Here is an 18,775-nt window from a genome sequence, read left to right as displayed (position 1 = left end):
TTTTTATGTCTATCTTCGATTAATAAACAATCTTTGGTTAAAGATTCCCAAGGTGGTGGTGAAAAAACGAGTGTCTTCAACTTAAATGAGGATGATTATTAGGGGAAGATGGTGGAGTAGTCTAAGATGGACTGGAGAAAATAAACTAAGGAGCAGGTCAGTGGATGAACAGTGGAACAACTGCAAAATGGGTGTTTACCCCCAATTTTAATGAGGGATTCCATGCGAAATTTGTGGTTAACAGAGGAGGTGAAAGATGATATATTGGAAAGTAGGGCATGTAAAGTGGCAAAGGCAGGTGAGAAAGGGTTTATTGTTTAGGATCCAGCCATGAAAGACTATAAGAAGTTAATTAGAAGGGAGAACATTGATTTTCAAAGTAAACCTCTGTGCAATATCAAAGCAAACAGCAGGAATTTCTATGTATATATAAATAGGAAGAAGACGGCTACTGTCAGTGTGAGACCTCTTTAAAAAAACAAGGTTGGTGAATTAATAACAGGAAACAAAGAAACAGCAGAATAATCATTTTTTTCATCAGCCTTTGGCATTGTGGACATTGCAAATACATCAATAGATGGGCTAATTTCAAATAACATGGAGTAGCTTGCAAGAACATTCTAATCTCAAGCACAGGAATAAAGTATTAGTAAAACCCATCAGGATAAAGGTGGACAAATCAACAGGACTTGAGGGCATTTGTGCCTATTTCAAGGAGTGGCTGTAGAGCTAGTGGACCCATTAGTTGATTGTTTTCAAACCCTACTAATTTTCAGTAAGGTAGCAGAAGACGCAAAACGGCCAATATTAGTTTTTTATTCAAAAGTGGGAGGCAGAAAGAAATTGGGAATCTATAGACAAATTTAGTTGAGGATGTGTAGGAAGGAACTGCATACTCTGCTTTAAACCGAAGATCGACACAAAAAGCTGGAGTAAGGATGTAACGGGAATCTGTAAATGTGTTTAGATTTCCAAAAGACTTGATAAGATGTCATATGAGGTTGGTATCTGAATTAAAAGCTATTGAAGGAAGTGTGTGAACATAGATTGAAAACTAGTTGTGAAGAAAACAAGAGTTGGAATAAATAAGTCCTTTTATGGCTGGGATGGGTGTAACTAGCACCCAGTTCTCTCAATTGTTTAATATTTACATCATTGAAAAGTGAACAAAATGTAAGATTCGAAGTGTGTGCGCGATGAGGATGTTGTGACTTTATAATAGGTAGATTGATTGAATGAATGAATGAATAAGTTTATTGGCCAAGTATGTACACATACAAGGAATTTGCCTTGGTGCTCCGCTCACAAGTAACAACATGACATACAGTAAACCATTAAGCATAAAACATTAAACATTAAAACAGTAAGAATAACACATTATAGTTGAAGCATGTGAATGAAATAAAATACCAGAGCAAAAGGAGGCTACAGACTTTTGGTTATTGAGTAGAGCTACTGCTCGTGGAAAAAAGCTGTTTTTATGTCTGGCTGTGGCGGCTTTGACAGTCCGGAGTCTGTTGTCTAATGAGTCCCATACTCATAACTCATAGTCTTTATTGTAACACAAGTGGAGGAAACATTACATGCTATCATCTGTGCGGTCAGCATTTAGTCTAACAGTGAGACAGTGACGTGCTGTATTAATAGTCCATGGTGGGGTTGAAGATCTGGACTGGACTACATATGTGCAGCATGCATAATATGTGTGGTGATAGATATAGTAAAGGCAGATTAATATAGTTAATCTACATCCTTCCTCTTAAGGAATTATCCCATAATAAAATAGATATGATAATCGCATGCAAAATATATGTACCACTGATTACATGTGGTTGGTATAAATAAGCTGAAGGGAATAACACCAAAGACAGTCCTGATACTTTGGGTTAGGCCTGCAGGTGCGACCTGCACGTGTACGGTACAGTCCTGCATTTCCTCCCTTCACCGGAGATGAGATCGGTGGTAGAACAGGCGCAGGAGAATGAAGCAGCATCGCCGGCGACAAAACTGGAATCCTTGGCAGGGGTCGAGGTGGCGTGGTCATGGGCGAGACGATCGGATCAGGAGTGGCTGGCAACGGTGGTATAATCGGGCCGGTGCCATTGGATGGGGATGGAAGTATGCTTGTGCGGTCGGGATGGTGCGGAGATGGAGCTGGTGCATTCACAGGCAGGATGTGCTGTCTATGACGTCTGTAGGTGCCGCCGTCAACATTGACCAGCTATGAACGTGGTTCAGGAACGGTTCTAGATATTACACAGAGGCGGTCGAGACCCTTTTCTGTTTGCAGACGGTCCACTTGTCCCTTGGCTAGTGGTGGAAGGGGTCTGCTCATGTCATACATTTTTTGAACGTCTCGTTTTTGTTGTCGCCTGGACTGGATTTCAGATGGTGTGCAAACTTGCGGCTCCAATGTCTGTTTTGCCACAGGTTGTGTGGTCAGGTCTGTCTTGACATCAGGCGCTGGGCAGGTGAGCCCAGTACAGGATCAAGGTTGAGCAAGTCTTGGAAAACGCCTGATCCTGCTCTGTGGGATCGCTCCATCACTTGTTTGGCACTCCTGACAGCTGAAGAAGGGTTTCGGCCCGAAACGTCGCCTATTTCCTTCGCTCCATAGATGCTGCTGCACCCGCTGAGTTCCTCCAGCAATTTTGTGTACCTTCGATATTCCAGCATCTGCAGTTCCCTTTTGAACAGCATGTTCAGCAAGCTCGTTTGACCGTGGGTATTCGGGGCTGCTGGTGATATGACGAAAGTCCCAGCATATGGCAAAGTCTTTCAAGTACTGGCTGATAAATTGGCTGCCGTTGTCAGAAAGCAGTTGATAGGGTGCCCCGTGGACAGAGAAATGGCATGCCAGCTTCTGGACTACCGCTGCGGAGGTGGGGCTATGGAGTAGATCAATTTCCAACCATCCGGAGTACGAGTTGACTAGGACCAGGTATTGTTTGCCATGCCAATCAAAAATGTCAGTTGCCACTGTGGACTGTGGGAGGTCGGAAACCGGGTGTGGGAGAAGTGGCTGCATTTGTTGGTGTGGTGCCAAACTGTTACACACCGCACAGGACTCTACCTTTTCATGTCTATAATCAGTCATTCCAGGCCAGAAAAACATGCTTTTCGCTCGTAGAATAGTCACCTCTGTGGCTATGTGGCAATAGTGGCCCTTTACGATAATGCCATCTTGTAGTACTAGTTCGTCACGAACGGAGAAGAAGGGCCAAAGTGGGAGTGGTAGTCTGTATTGTTTGTCTGGCCACCCATGCTGTATGACAGAGGAAACCGATCGTAAGGTATTGTCAGCAGCAGTCTGGGCTGCGAGGTCTTCCAAACAGAACGAAGGAACATAGGAGACCATCATGACCATGAAGCTGTCCTCATCCATTGATGGTTTCTCACAGGTCTTATGTGGAGCTCTTGACAGGGTGTCAGCCAAGTGCATGTCTTTGCCACGTTTGTAAACCAGAGCAATGTCATACTTCTGTAGTTGTAACATCATACGTTGGAGACATGCTGGAGCAACGTGTTTCGGTTTGTTCAGAATGCTGATTAGTGGTTGATGGTTGGTTTCATGTGACTGTTTTTCCGAAGATAAAGTCATTGAACTTCTTGCAAGTGAAAACGACCGCTAGCAGCTCCTTTTCAATCTGAGCGCAGCGTTGTTCCATGTCAGTCATAGTGCGAGAAGCATAGGCCACAGGTCTGTTGCCATCATCGTTGTTTTGGAGGCAGGCTGCTCCAAAAGGGCCTGTCCCACTGTACGAGGTAATTCAAGAGCTCTCCCGAGTTTTAAAAAAAAAAATCAAACTCGTGGTAAGCACGTAGAATGTATGTAGCGGGTACGTCGGAGCTCGGGACGTCTCTTAGTGGCTCGTAACTCTAACGGCAGGTACTCAGGAAACGCGGTAAGCTCGTGAAGACTCGTGAAGATTTTTCAACATGGTGAAAAATGTCAACAAGAGCCCCGAGTACCTACGTGCGGCTATTACCGTAATTCTCCGAGTTCGAATCGGGGGAAACTCGGGAGAGCTCTTGAATTAGCTCATACAGTGGGACAGGCCCTTAAGCCATACTGGGAGGCGAAGTGCTTGAAAGAGTTTATGGCCAGGGTGAGAGGGGCAGAGATGATCTTACCTGCTCGCTTCCTGGCCCTTGCAGTGTACAGTTCGTCAATGGGGGGAAGGTTACAGCCAACAACCTTCTCAGCTGATCGAACAATTCGCTGCAGCCTCCAGATGTCGTGCTTGGTGGCTGAGCCAAACCAGACCATGATGGAGAAGGTGAGGACAGACTCTACGATGGTAGTATAGAATTGGACCATCATTGCCTGTGGCAGATTGTGTTTCCTCAGCTGCCGTAGGAAGTACATCCTCTGTTGTGCCTTTTTGACTGTGGAGTCGATGGTAGCCCCCCCCATTAAAGGTCCTTGGAGATGATGGTTCCAAGGTCCTTAAAGGACTCCACAGATGTGACTGGTGTTGTTGATGGTGAGTGGGGGGAGGGGGGGGGGGGGGGGGGGAGGGGCAGCTCTCCTAAAGACTACTATCAATTCCACTGTTTTAAGAGCATTGAGCTCTAGGTTGTAGCAATGGCACCAGGACGCCAGCTGTGAGACTTCCTGTCTGTAGGCATATTCCTCCCCATCTAGGATCAGTCCAATCAGGGTTGTGTCGTCTGCAAACTTGAGAAGCTTGACAGAGGAGTCTGTGGAGGTGCAGTAGTTGGTGTAGAGGAGAGGAGAGAGTACGCAGCCTTGCGGCGCTCCAATGCTGAGGATCTGCGGGTCTGCGATGTGCTTTCCCAGCCTCACATGCTGCTTCCTGTCTGTCAGGAAGTTGGTAATCCACTGACAGAGGGGTTCAGGCACAGTCAACTGGTAGAGTTTGGTGTGTAGTAGCTCTGGCACAATGGTGTTGAATGCAGAGCTAAAATCCACAAACAAAATCTTTGCATAGGTCTAGGTGCTGGAGGATGAAGTACAGGCCTAAGTTGGCTGCGTCATCCACTGATCTATTGGCCCGGTATGCAAACTGCAGAGGGTCCAACTTGGGGTTTATGATATTTTTCAACTTGACCATCACAAGTCTTTCAAGGCTACAGAGGTCAGTGCGACAGGCCCATTAGTCATTAAGACCAGTAATCCTTGTCTTTTTGGGTACAGGGACAATAGTGGAGACTTTGAAGCAGGCAGGGAGTGAATGGGCAAACGTCTGGCTAATAGTGTTTAATACAGGCATGAGATTGATCCGCGGATTTCCGTGGATTTTAAAATTCCGTCAAAATTATAGTTTTTTAAAATCTGTCTAAATCCGGCCTGGACTTACCATCGCAGAGCCTGGAATCTTTTGCCGAGGATCACCAGTGTTAGAGCTACGACCGCTAGGCCTGTGGACTTTAACACCGCGAAGCAGCGGTCGACTCAGTCAAAGCGGCCGACTCGGGAGCCCCATGCCGTGGAGTTTTCCGATCCGTCCCGATGCCGGAGTTTCGATTATCCCGACGAGAGGGCTTGAACAGTGGACCGTCGGCAACGGCCCCATTCAAAGGCCCCGACCACGGGTGAACAAAGGAGGAAGATGACTGAACTTTATTCCGTCACAGAGAGGAATGTTGATTCTACTGTGGTGGATGTTTATGTTAAACTTTATTTTATGTGCTGTGTGTATTTTTGCTTTTTACTGTGGCTGTATGGTAACTCAAATTTCACTGTAACTTAATTGGCACGCGTGACAATTAAATTGAATCTTGAATCTTTCCGCGAGACAGAGCCTCTGCGCCGATGGTTGAGTGCGTGGAAATCCGATTTTAGCGGAAAGCGTGTACGCGGGTGCGGGCTGGCCGTCTTTGCATGCGCATCTCTACGGCTAGCGCTCAGCTCCACACATGTATAGTCGCGGTTTTCCTCTGTCCCCTAGGCCTACCGTACTGTGGTTGGGGTGGGGAGCACAGAGTTACGTACGCATACACAACGCTCACACTGCATTCAAGAGTCTGTATGTCATAGACACTACAATGTTCTTTTCTTTACCTGATTCAATTGTGTTATTGTAAGTATAATTTAAAAAATTACAGTATAAATTAAGGGTAAACAAGCAAGGAAATTGTGTCACTTCAAGGTATAATTAACAAAAAATTATCAAACATTTCCTGTGTAAAGGTCTGTTAATATGGGGAAGGGTGAGGTCATGCACTTTAAGAAGAATCAAAAAGGGATTATCTAAATATAGACTGCAAATGAGTGTTCCTAGAGGTCTAGAAGTTTCAGTGCATGAATTACAAAAGTTAGAAGGGAGGTCCAGCAGATATTTAATAGGATACAATGGCATTTTGACTTTTATTGGGAGGCGGTTGGAATTGAAGAATATGGAGCTTTGTTACAGGATAGTAGAGGTTCTCGGTGTGGCCACATCTAGAATACAGGCTACAGTTTTCCAGTACTTTTTTTTTTTAAAAAGGATATAGTAGTGTTGGAGATTCACCAGGCTATTTCCTGTAAAGAGAATATTGTCCTATCCAGAAAGTGTACAGAGTTTGGGTGTGTATTCTGCGGAGTTTAGAAGAATGGCGGGTGATCCTATTGAGCATATAAGATCCTAAGGGAGTTCGAGAGGGTAGATGTTGAGATGTGTTCTGTGGTGGGAAAGTCATGAAGAAGGCCGAAGTACATAGAAATTTCTTCTCTTCGGGGTAGTAAATCTCTGACATTCTATGTATGGCCTGGAAGGGAGTAGAGGCCAAATCATTCGACATGTTTAAGGCTGAGATTGATAAACATTTGAAAGTCCAATTCCTTTGAATTTATTGTAACCAGCACAGGGTTGAGGCCAGCATGAATCAACCATGATTACATTGAATACCAGGCAACGTGCCAGTGGCCTGGTGACTTGCTTATTTATGTTTTACTATGGTCTTATGTTCTGACTCGAGAGTCTAGGGGATCACAATCTAAAGATTAGAGCTAGTCTTTCAGGAAGTCACAGAGTGCTAGAGTAACTCAGTGGGTTACACAGCATCTAGAGAAGATTGATGGGTGACATTTCGGGTCAGTACCCTTCTTCAGACTTCCATAAAGTTTGTTTATATGCAAATAGTGGTAACGCTTGGAACTTTCAATCAAGCTCAATTTATTGTTAAATTAAAATATTGTATATCTTTTTTTAACCTGTAATCTAAGGGAAATGAGGCTACGGTGCATATGTTAAATTGGATCTTAACTCTGATCTAAACCAAGAAATTAAGATTATCAGGAATAGCCTCAAACTTGCTCTAGTATTCTTCTAGATTGTGTTCCTTCTGCTGCCTCAGAGCAATATTTTGCCTACTCCACATATACTTTAGATACTCTGTAATAGCTCATCCTCGGCCCTCGGGGGTAAGGAATTGCAAAAATCACAGCAAGACAATGAGTCCTGACATTGTTGTAGCATGGCGGTTTTATTCTGAGTTCCTGACACTCAGTGAATGGCAGAGTGGGCTCAAGTAAAAACTGCTTTACCTGCTGAGCATTTTGTATTTACTTCAGATTCCCAACTTCTGCAAATTTTGCTTTTGTGGAATTTATTATTGTGGAATTTGTCTATTTAATTTAAATGTTTCTGAGACTTATGAGGAATGTAATGGGCCTGTCCCACTTAGCGGATTTTTTAGGCAACTGACGGCAAGTAGTCTCCTCAGTTGCCCAAAGAGTTGTAGCGTCTTTCTGGTCACCGCTGGATTTTCAACATGTTGAAAAATTTTCGGAGACGGTCGGTGACAGTGGGTTTGATGCCAATGAGCGTAGCTTGACGTAGGTGCTGTCATAGTTGTCGCCAGGTTAGCGTAGGTTGTCACTGGTGCTGACTTTTTGCTGTTAAAGTAATGATTATATTTCAAATTTTATGTCGAAGAGGGGTCCAGTCGCCTGTTTTTCGGTGACCTGCTATGACTATGACAGTCGCCGGCAGTCGTCTTAAAATAACCTAAGTGAGCCAGGCCCATAACTTGATTTCCCATATACTCCTGGTGGACAAATCTGTAAGGCAGTCTTTTGTTGTTCACGCAAAGAAAAAAACACCAGTTTTAGTAAAATTATTGAAGGGTGTTTAGTCCTTGTGGAACTATGGACTGCTGTGTATGACCATTTACAAAGGATGTTAATACACAGCAAGATTTAGATTCATATTGAAGTGGTAAAATGCTCTCTACCTCTAAAGCAGTGTTATGGTCTATATATATACTGCTATATTAATGTGTTTTTCTCTTTAAATTACAGCTGCAAACCAAAGGGGGCCCTTAATTCCAAGGATCAAAGTGAAAGACGAGCCTAAAGAGAGGACAACACCTGATCCTATTCCGTCACCACGATCAGTTAACTTGATTGGTAAAGAGCCCCCAACTGCTGCTTCAGAGATGTTCAGCCAGGATATGTCTTGTAAGGTGGCATCAGAGCTCCTGTTTAAACTATCAGGTACTTGTCTGATGACTTGAATTGTAACTGTGTTACCTAACTTTTCCAACAATGAGCAAAATATTTTAGTTTGTTTTGAGCAGATTAAAATGGTATGTTTTGAAAAATAATGTCAAAAGGTTAGCGATTAAATTTTAGTACCATGACAGGGTATAGTGACTGAGTTCCTTGTGTTGCGGAAATTTGGTATCTTCCAGGGAGAAATGTAATGCTTGGATAGTGTTTGGCTTCATCCAAATTAATATGTCTTACAGTGCTTTGTCTATTGGTTATGGCAAGGCAAAAAGGAAATATTACACAAAAAAAAAAAAATAGCATAATGGAAATTTATATTTTTTTAAATCGATAATGCTTATATTTTAAGTTTTATGTTTGGTTCTAACTTCAAGTTGCAGTGTTTATTTCCAGTACTGTTCATATACTTAGGCACGTGTATAAATGCACTCTCCCCATAATTACCATTGCAGTTAATTGCTTTCAACATGTTATCAATCTAACATGCAATATCACTACCAGCCAACTCAATAAATAGATCCTTATCAGAATTGTCATTTTTTGAGGGGTTTTTTATGCTGTGAAGTAGCAATTAGAGATAAATTAGGACTGGGTTTCAACTATGGACCCACAAGACTGCACGGTGCAAATCCAGATCTTTGAACTGAAAGGATATTGTTTTAGTTAAAGAAGTCAGATTCTCAGGTACCCATTTTAATTTAAATGTCCTCTTGTCCCTCAGGGGAGCATGTCATCACAATTTTGCTAAGTGCAATTTGTTAAAAGGAGCTTTTTGTCAATCATTCATGATTCTTCTTGAGGCTGGATGATCTGGGACATTGGTTATGTAGGAAAGACGGCAGATGCTGGTTTATACTGAAGATAGACAAAAAATGCTGGAGTACCTCAGCGGGACAGGCAGCACCTCTGGAGAAAAGGAATAGGTGACATTTTGGGCCAGGTCTGAAGAAGGCTTCTGGCCTGAAACGTCACCTATACCTTTGAATCCCATTTACAATTCCGATTTAACCTACCAGCGCACATGTCTTAGGGCTTTGGAGGAAACCCGTTTAGATTGGCGATACAGCATCCTTTGGCCTACAACGAGTCCTTTGGCCTACCAAGTCCACGCCGGCCGATCCTTAGTACTATCCTATACACAAGCAATAATTTACAGGCCAATTAACCTACAAAGCTGCATGTCCTTGGAATTTGAGAGGAAACCAGAGGCCTCAGAGAAAACACACACAGTCGCAGGGAGAACGTACAAACTCTATACAGACAGCACCCATTGTCATGATCGAACCCGGGTCTCTGGCACTGTAAGGCAGCAATTCCACAGCTGCACCACTACACCACCCTAAGATGTTTTTTTTGGGGAGTTGACAGTACCACATGCTTGTTAAAAAAAATTGTTTTAATTTATTGCTTCTACAAATGCCTAATTTGGTAGAAGCGTTGTTGTAACAGGCAACAAATTTGAAACATTTTTCAAAATAACTAGCACCAGTTAACCACTATTTCACATTTAACTGATAATTTTGTTGAAGTAATAATAAATCATCATCTCCATATGTCGATAAATGAGTTCTTCACCATGTTGATAAAATCAATACCCCAGATTAAAGCCCACTGTGTTTCTTGCTACTCAGAACTGGGATATTCTAAATGCCATTTTGTTTCAGAAAACTTTTCCTTTTTTTCTCCACATTTATGCATGTGTTTATGTTTAAAAAAAAAAGTGAGCTGGAAAACCCAAGCAAACTCTTGCTCTGCTGCCAAAATCAATTTCATTGACGGCTGGCCTTCTGATTTTTACTCCTCTGGCCTTTGCTCACCTCATCCCCTAGGAAATAATTCAGCAATGTTTTATTTTCTCATTCAGGACCTGTGATTTGCTGGCCAAACCACATTTATTTTGGATCCCTCATTATCCATTTGATAATGGTGGTAGTGGGAGAGCTTCCTGTTGTATTGGTGCTGTTCATATTAGCAATTTGATGTAATGGGCAAAGTAAGGCTCCGTTGTGTTGGGATGGTATTGGAAATTTTACAAATGCAACATTTTATTTCCAGGCTTAAACATCTCTGAATTTATTCTTTCTGGATTTAGTTGTACAAATTAGTCATCATGAAATGATTTTGTTATAGTCACTAACAAATTGAACCACTCTGTTGTACCGCACACTGACATGTTTTTGCACACTAATGTGTCTTTGTACATTAACTTTTCAAAGCTTCATAATTTTCTCTCGCACTCCAAGGAAGTACACAGAGAGATAATTTCTCTACATAGGAAAATTATTTCTATCAAGCTGAAAAGGGTATGGATTTAAGAGGATGTTGTTAGGTCTCGAGGGCCTGAGTAATAGGGAGAGGTTAAGCAGGCTAGGACTCTATTCCTTGGAGTGCAGGAGGATGAGGGTGATCATGGAGAGATGTGCAAAATCATGAGAGGAATAGATCGGGTTGACAGTATCTCTTGCCCAGTCTGGAGGAATCAAGAAATCTGAGGGGTAACTTTTTCACACAGAAGGGTGGGTGTGTTGACCAAGGTTCTGGAGGAGGTAGTTGAGGCAGGGACTATCGCAATGTTTAAGGTACATGGTTACGACAGGATTAGAGGGATATGGGTCAAATGCAGGCAGGAAGGACTAGTGTAGATGGGACATGTTGGTCAATGCAGAGAAGTTGGGCCGAAGGGCCTGTTTCGACACACTGACCCAATGAGATAAATATTATGCATTGAAATGTGTGCTTTCTTCTGTTGCCTTTTAACTTGCCAGGCATTTTATTTGTACACTGGGCATGTCATCATAAATCAAGGTCCGTAAAGGCTTTTTTAGCTTCCAAGTGTGCAGTATGCTTTAATTAAAACTTGATTGTTAACATCGGACTAGAAGGGTCGGGATGGCCTGTTTCCGTGCTGTAATTGTTATATGGTTATATGGTTATTAAGATGACAAGTTGGCCGTAAAATAAATTTGTAATTGCTCGGATCTCTTTTTCATGAACGGCATGAACAGAAAGTTGCAGACAACTTCAGCTAAAGCGTTGGATCACTTGCATTCAAATTACACTCTGCATTTTTTCATGGGCAGAGTTGCGTTGATTCTTAACTCTCATATTCCCCACCATCTATGTATTTGGTTCAGTATGTTGCTCCAAAAAGAAGTTTTCCTTGATTGACAAGATCATAGTTAAAAACTACTTAGCATTGGTTTTTTCTGTAACTATTTATAGCATGGAAGCCTTTTGTTTGTTTAATACTTGAAGTGCTTGACTCGCGTTTGAAATGCAGCAACTATTGGGGAAACTGATCAGAAAGCATTTTTGAGAACATCTCGACCAATAATAGTGAGCTGAATGGTGGTTGATCTGTTTTCATGAGAATTGAGGGAACATTGACTACGCTGAAATTTGTCTTGAATAGAGCCAAATAATTTTTAAATTTCTTATATATTAAAAAAAAAAGGGTGGACACGGGGCCTTGAACTTATAGTGGACTGGAACATCTCCTTTGCAGTAGGCACACAATAGCAAACTTGGCTTATGTGGTCAAATTGCTTTTTGGACTAAGCCCACAAGACAAGCATTACCTGAACCAAGCTGACATGCTCTAGGTGTGGAATAAATGAACAGAGGAAAAACAAAGCACCCAATTTCCAACAAGCTGTGACCCCATCCATGCATAATCTGCCTTTTATAAGAGAGCTGCAAGGAATATTTGAAAAAAGTCTCTTGACTAAGCTTAATTATTTTCATTCAGGTGTGCTTTTCTTGTGTGTACTTTCCTTTGAATTCTAATTGAATCATTTGCGCTTGGTGCTTGATCATCTGCCACAGAATGATGACCACAAATCTTCAGCTTTCATGCAGTTGAAAGAACAATGTGAAATACTTCCTGGGCATTTATTTAAAAACAATATTTTTGCTGCTAGTGTTCATTTGACGGGTACTTTTCTGATCAACAATATGGCATGGTTTCAAATACTTAACATCCGTGAAAAAAATCATTATTGCCTTTTCTTAGTGTTTTCCTCCTCTCTACTTTGTAAGGAATCGACATTGCTATAAATTCTTTTCACTTTCATGTAATTTATTATCATCACTTTCTGATTACAATTACATTCATATGTTTATTGAAATTGGTACGCTGATCTTCGGATATTTAAAAAAATTCTTAAACTGATATTACAACACAGCTACAAAGTAATTCAGTCATTCAACGTATACACTCAAGGAGCGCAACCGTACGATATTGTCACTGTGAAATTTAAGCCAGTTTGTACCTTAGTGAACCACAGTCCAAGTATGAGACAAAGCGAGAGACTCGATGATGGAGTAGCTCAGTGGGTCTGGCAGCATCTCAGGAGAACATGGATAAGTGACGTTTTGGGTGGGATGCTTCTTCAGACTTGCCCGCCGAGCTACTCCCACACTCTGTCTTCATGTTCTCCTCAGCTGCTTCCTGACCCGCTGAGCTACTCCAGCAGCCTGTGTCCTCTTTTGTAAACCAGCATCTGAGGTTCTTTCTGCCTATGTAAGACAAAGTGAATGGTTGTCATTGATCTACGCAAATCTTCTGAAAAAGGGTCTCGACCCGAACGTCACCCATTCCTTCTCTCCAGAGATGCTGCCTGTCCCGCTGAGTTACTCCAGCTTTTTGTGTCTATCTTATGTAAATCTTCTGCCCTCTAGTGGCAGAAACTGGCTATTGTGCCACTAGATATGAACGTAAGAATTGTGAGATTTTGAGTCAAGTCAGTGTTTTATTGTCATATGTCCCAGATAGAACAATGCCATTTTTACCTGTAGCAGCACAACAGAGTATAAAAACATAGTACACTGTAAACAATATAATTAATGAGGAAAAAAAAGTTCAGTGTGTGTGAATGTATATACACATACCCACATATACACCCATTCCTTCTTTCCAGAGATGCTGCCTGTTCTGTGGAGTTACTCCAGCATGTTGTGCCTATCACCGGTGTAAACCAGCATTATACCAGAGATATATATATATAGTGTGTGTGTGTGTGTGTGTGTATATATATATATAGCGCGGGGGGGGGGGGGGGGGGGCTGCGTCATCACACTCACACTAACCACCCCCCAAACACACAGGTGGGGGGAGGGGGGGAGAGGGAGATGGGGTGGGGAGAGGGGAGAGGGGAGGGTGAGAAGAGGGAGGGGAGATGGGGAGGAGGAAACGGGAGAGATTTGGGAGGGAGAGGAAAGCGGGGGAGAGGGAGGGGAGGAGAGCGGGGAGGGCAGGAAGGGGGTGGGGGGGGGGGAGAGGGGTAGCGGGGAGTGGTGCAAGAGCGGGGAAGGAGGTGGGTGGGAGATGGGGGTGAAGAGGGGTGGGAGGGGAGGAGGGAGAGGGGCGAGGGAGATGGAGAGGGGGGGAGGGGAGGAGGGGAGGGGGGTGGGGGAAGGGGAGAGGGAGGAGGGGAAGGAGGAGGGAGAGGGGGAAGAGTGGAGGGAGGGGGAGAGTGGGATGGGCGGGGGGAGGGGTATGGGGGAGAGGGGAAATAGTGGTGAGGGAGTGGGGAGGGTAAGAGTGCGGAAGAGGGGCAGAGGGGTAGGGGGAGTGGTGGGAGAGGCAGAGATGGGTACGGGGGAGAGGTGGGGGGAGAGAGGGGGAGGAGGGAGAGTGGTAGGGAGAGAGGGCGGAAAGGGAGGAGGAGAGAGGGGTACGGGTGGGGGTGGGGGAGGGGGTAAAGAGGGTGGGGGAGGGGGAGAGAGGGAGGGGAGGATGAAGGGGATGGAGGGGGAAGAGTGTGGAGGGGGAGAGGGGTAGGGGGAGAAAGGGGGAAGAGTGGAGGGAGAGGGAGGGGGGGGAGGGAAATGGGGAGGGTGGGGGGAGATGTGGAAGAATGGGGAGGGAGGGGGAGAGGTGGAAGTGGGAGAGATGGAGGGGGAGTGGTGGAAGAGGGACAGAGGGGTGGGGGAGAGAGGGGAGCGAGGGAGAGGGGTGGGGTAAGGGGAAGAGGGGAGGGAGGGGTGGGGGGGGTGGTGGAAGAGGGACAGGGGTAGAGGGTGAGGGAGAGATGGAGGGGGGTGGGGGATAGAGGGAAGGGGGGTGGGGGAGAGGGATGGGGGTGGGAGAGAGGGATGGGGGTGGGGGGGGAGGAGAGGGGCGAGGAGAGGGAAACATAGAAATTAGGAAATTAGGTGCAGGAGTAGGCCATTCGGCCCTTCGAGCCTGCACCGCCATTCAATATGATCATGGATGATCATCCAACTCAGTATCCTGTACCTGCCTTCTCTCCATACCCCCTGATCCCTTTAGCCACATCTAACTCCCTCTTAAATATAGGCAATGAACTGGCCTCAACTACCTTCTGTGGCAGAGAATTCCAGAGATTCACCACTCTGTGTGAAATTTCTTTTTCTCATCTCGGTCCTAAAAGTTTCCCCCTTATCCTTAAACTGTAACCGCTTGTTCTGGACTTCCCCAACATCGGGAACAATCTTCCTGCATCTAGCCTGTCCAACCTCTTAAGAATTTTGTAAGTTTCTATAAGATCCCCCCTCAATCTTCTAAATTCCAGCGAATCCAAGCCGAGTCTATCCAGTCTTTCTTCATATGAAAATCCTGACATCCCAGGAATCAGTCTGGTGAACCTTCTCTGTACTCCCTCTATGGCAAGAATGTCTTTCCTCAGATTAGGAGACCAAAACTGTACGCCCCCCTTGCGGCCTAACAACTGGATTGGTGCGGGAGGGAAGGGGGGTGGGGGAGAGAGGGAAGGGGGTGGGGGAGAGAGGGGTGGGGGGAGAGGGATGGGGAGAGAGGGATGGGGAGAGAGGGATGGGGGGAGAGGGATGGGGGAGGGGGAGAGAGGTGTGGGGGAGGGTTGGGGTAGGGGAGGGAGGGGTAAGAGTGTGGAGGGAGGGGGAGAGGTGGGGGAGAGAGAGAAAGGGGTGGGGGAGGGAAGGGGAAGGGGGGAGAAGGAAGGGGGGTGGGGGAGAGAGGGATGGGTGGGAGGGGGAGGAGAGGGAGAGGGGTGAGGAGAGGGAGGTGGAGAGAGGGATGGGGAGGTGGAGAGAGGTGTGGGAGGGAGGGATGGGGGTAGGGGAGGGAGGGTAAGAGTGTGGAGGGAGGGGGAGAGGGGTGGGGGGAGAGAGGGGAAATAGTGGGGAGGGGTAGGGACAGTCCATCTGTTCCCCATTCCCTTTCACCCCCAATCCTCTTTCTCTATTCCCACACACGTGATGACGCGCTTCGACACAGGCTGCGGGGGTGGGGGGGAGGGGCTGGTGCTGGGGCTGGGGCTGCTGCAAAGGCATATGTAAATGGATCCATTCCGATTGGACATCTGTGAGCATTGGGCATTGTGACATCACACGATGGAACGTTCACCAGGGGCTGGGGCTGCTTCTATGGGTGAGAAGCAATTTTTCTTTTGAAATTTGGGGGGGGGGGGGGGAGAAGGATTTTATTAAAAATGTGTACATAAACACGACAACATTTAATCAGGAGTGGATACTTAGAATGAAAAGTGAAATCTCTACCGAAATGGAAAGAATCTCGGCGATTCTGCGTCTGGTGTTGGCGTAGCAACGAATCAAAGGCTGGCAGCCACAAGTCAGGCAGAAAGCCGGCGGCAGGCAGTCGGTCGGTCACAGAGTTTAAATATTAACTGTCCATTTCCCTCCAAAGAAGTTTCATCCAGCAAGTTATCTTTTGCCTCAATAATAAAATTTGTTTATGACATGTAGCCTCAGATTTGTGATTCAGTTACTGCCACAATATTGTTGTATTAAGGATCATTCACTTTAATAATTTGAATGGGGATTTCTGGGGTTGGTGGGAGCGTACATTAAAATTAGCAAACATCTATTTTTCCAGTGTACTAATCTAGTAAAATTCTCTGGTGCATCTATTGTTAAACTATTACAAGGGTAATAAGAGGGTAGATGGCTGGCAGATGCAGTTTAATGTGGATAAATGTGAGGTTATCCACTTTGGTGGCAAAAACAGGAAGGCAGATTATTATCTAAATTGTGTTAAGTTGGGGGAAAGAGGGAAGTACAACGGGATCTGGGGGGTCCTTATTCATTAGTCACTGAAAGTAAGCATGCAGGTATAGCGGGCATTGAAGAAAGTGAATGGCATGTTGGCCTTCACAACAAGAGGAGTTGAGTATAGGAGCAAAGAGGTCCTTCTGCAGTTGCACAGGGCCCTAGTGAGACCACACCTGGAGTATTGTATGCAGTTTTAGACAATAGACAATAGGTGCAGGAGTAGGCCATTCGGCGCTTCAAGCCAGCACCGCCATTCAGTGTGATCATAGCTGATCATCCCCAATCAGTACCCCGTTCCTGCCTTCTCCCCATATCCCCTGACTCCGCTATCTTTAAGAGCCCTATCTAGCTCTCTCTTGAAAATATCCAGAGAACGAGCCTCCACCGCCCTCGTTCAGAGAATTCCACACTCACAACTCTGTGAGGAAAAAGTGTTTCCTCGTCTCCGTTCTAAATGGCTTACCCCTTATTCTTAAACAGTGGCTCCTGGTTCTGGACTCCCCCAACATCGGGAACATGTTTCCTGTCTCTAGCGTGTCCAAACCCTTAACAATCTTATATGTTTCAATAAGATCCCCTCTCAACTCCAGAGGCAACAAGCCCAGCCGCTCCATTCTCTCAGCATATGACAGTCACGCCTTCACGGGAATCAACCTCCTAAACCTATGCTGCACTCCCTCAATAGCAAGAATGTCCTTCCTCAAATTAGGGGACCAAAACTGCACACAATACTCCAGGTGTGGTCTCACTAGGGCTCTGTACAACTGCAGAAGGACCTCTTTGCTCCTATACTCGATTCCTCTTGTTATAAAGGCCAACATGCCATTTGCTTTCTTCACTGCCTGCTGAACCTGCATGCTTACTTTCATAGATTGATGAACAAGGACCCCCAGATCCCGTTGTACTTCCCCTTTTCCCAACTTGACGCCATTTAGATAGTAATCTGTCTTCCTGGTTTTGATACCAAAGTGGATAACCTCACATTTATCCACATTAAACTGCATCTGCCATGCATCTGCCCACTCCCCCAAACTGTCCAAGTCACCCTGCATTCTCATAGCATCCTCCTCACAGTTCACACTGCCACCCAGCTGTGTGTCATCTGCAAATTTGCTAATGTTACTTTGAATCTCTTCATCCAAATCATTGATGTATATTGTAAATAGATGCGGTCCCAGCACCGAGCTTTGCGGTACCCCACTAGTCACTGCCTGCCATTCTGAAAGGGACCCGTTAATCCCTAGTCTTTGTTTCCTGTCTGCCAACCAATTTTCTATCCATGTCAGCACTCTACCCCCAATACCATGTGCCCCTAATTTTGCGCACTAATCTCCTATGTGGGACCTTATCAAATGCTTTCTGAAAGTCCAGGTACACTACATCCACTGGCTCTCCCTTGTCCATTTTCCTAGTTACATCCTCAAAAAATTCCAGAAGATTAGTCAAGCATGATTTCCCCTTCGTAAATCCGGGCTGACTCGGACCCATCCTGTTACTGCTATCCAAATGTGCATCTATTTCATCTTTTATAATTGACTCCAGCAACTTCCCCACCACCGATGTCAGGCTAACTGGTCTATAATTCCCTGATTTCTCTCTCCCGCCTTTCTTAAAAAGTGGGATAACATTAGCTACCCTCCAATCCATAGGAACTGATCATGAGTCTACAGAACATTGGAAAATTATCATCAATGCATCCACAATTTCTAGAGCCACTTCCTTAAGCACCCTGGGATGCAGACCATCAGGCCCTGGGGATTTATCAGCCTTCAGTCCCATCAGTCTACCCAACACCATTTCCTGCCTAATGTGGATTTCCTTCAGTTCCTCCGTCACCCTAGATCCTCTGGCCACTAGGACATCAGGGAGATTGTTTGTGCCTTCCTTAGTGCAGACAGATCCAAAGTATCTGTTGAACTCGTCTGCCATTTCCTTGTTCCCTATAATAATAAATTTGCCCTTTTTATTCTTCAAGGGTCCAGTTTTGGTCTTAACTAATTTTTTCCTCTTCACATACTTAAAGAAGCTTTTACTATCCTCCTTTATATTCTTGGCTAGCTTACCTTCATACCTCATCTTTTCTCCCCGTATTGCCTTTTCAGTTATCTTCTGTTGCTCTTTAAAACTTACCCAATCCTCTGACTTCCTGCTCATCTTTGCAATGTTATACTACTTCTCTTTTATTTTTGTAATGTCCCTGACTTCCCTTGTCAGCCACGGTCGCCCCTTACTCTCCTTGGAATCTTTCTTCCTCTTTGGAATGAATTGATCCTGCACCTTCTGTATTATTCCCAGAAATAC

At 44.8% G+C, this 18,775-nt stretch overlaps 1 protein-coding gene across 5 annotated transcripts in view; it reads left to right on the top strand.

Moving 5' to 3' along the window:
- Window positions 1-18,775, top strand: part of znf827 (zinc finger protein 827) — a 94,565-nt gene that overhangs the window by 37,244 nt on the left and 38,546 nt on the right. For all 5 annotated transcript variants that reach the window (XR_004411414.1, XR_004411417.1, XM_033018015.1 and 2 more), the window contains exon 5: window positions 8,252-8,446. Coding sequence is in view for 3 of the 5 variants with exons in the window: in XM_033018015.1 (XP_032873906.1) it covers window positions 8,252-8,446 (195 nt within the window). In the remaining 2 variants the exon portion in view is untranslated. The remainder of the gene's footprint in view (window positions 1-8,251; window positions 8,447-18,775) is intronic.

Source organism: Amblyraja radiata, chromosome 1, assembly GCF_010909765.2.
Source record: "Amblyraja radiata isolate CabotCenter1 chromosome 1, sAmbRad1.1.pri, whole genome shotgun sequence".
NCBI classification, from domain to species: Eukaryota; Metazoa; Chordata; class Chondrichthyes; order Rajiformes; family Rajidae; genus Amblyraja; species Amblyraja radiata.
Note: the sequence above shows the minus strand (reverse complement) of the source record. Positions and strands in the feature narration are given on the sequence as shown.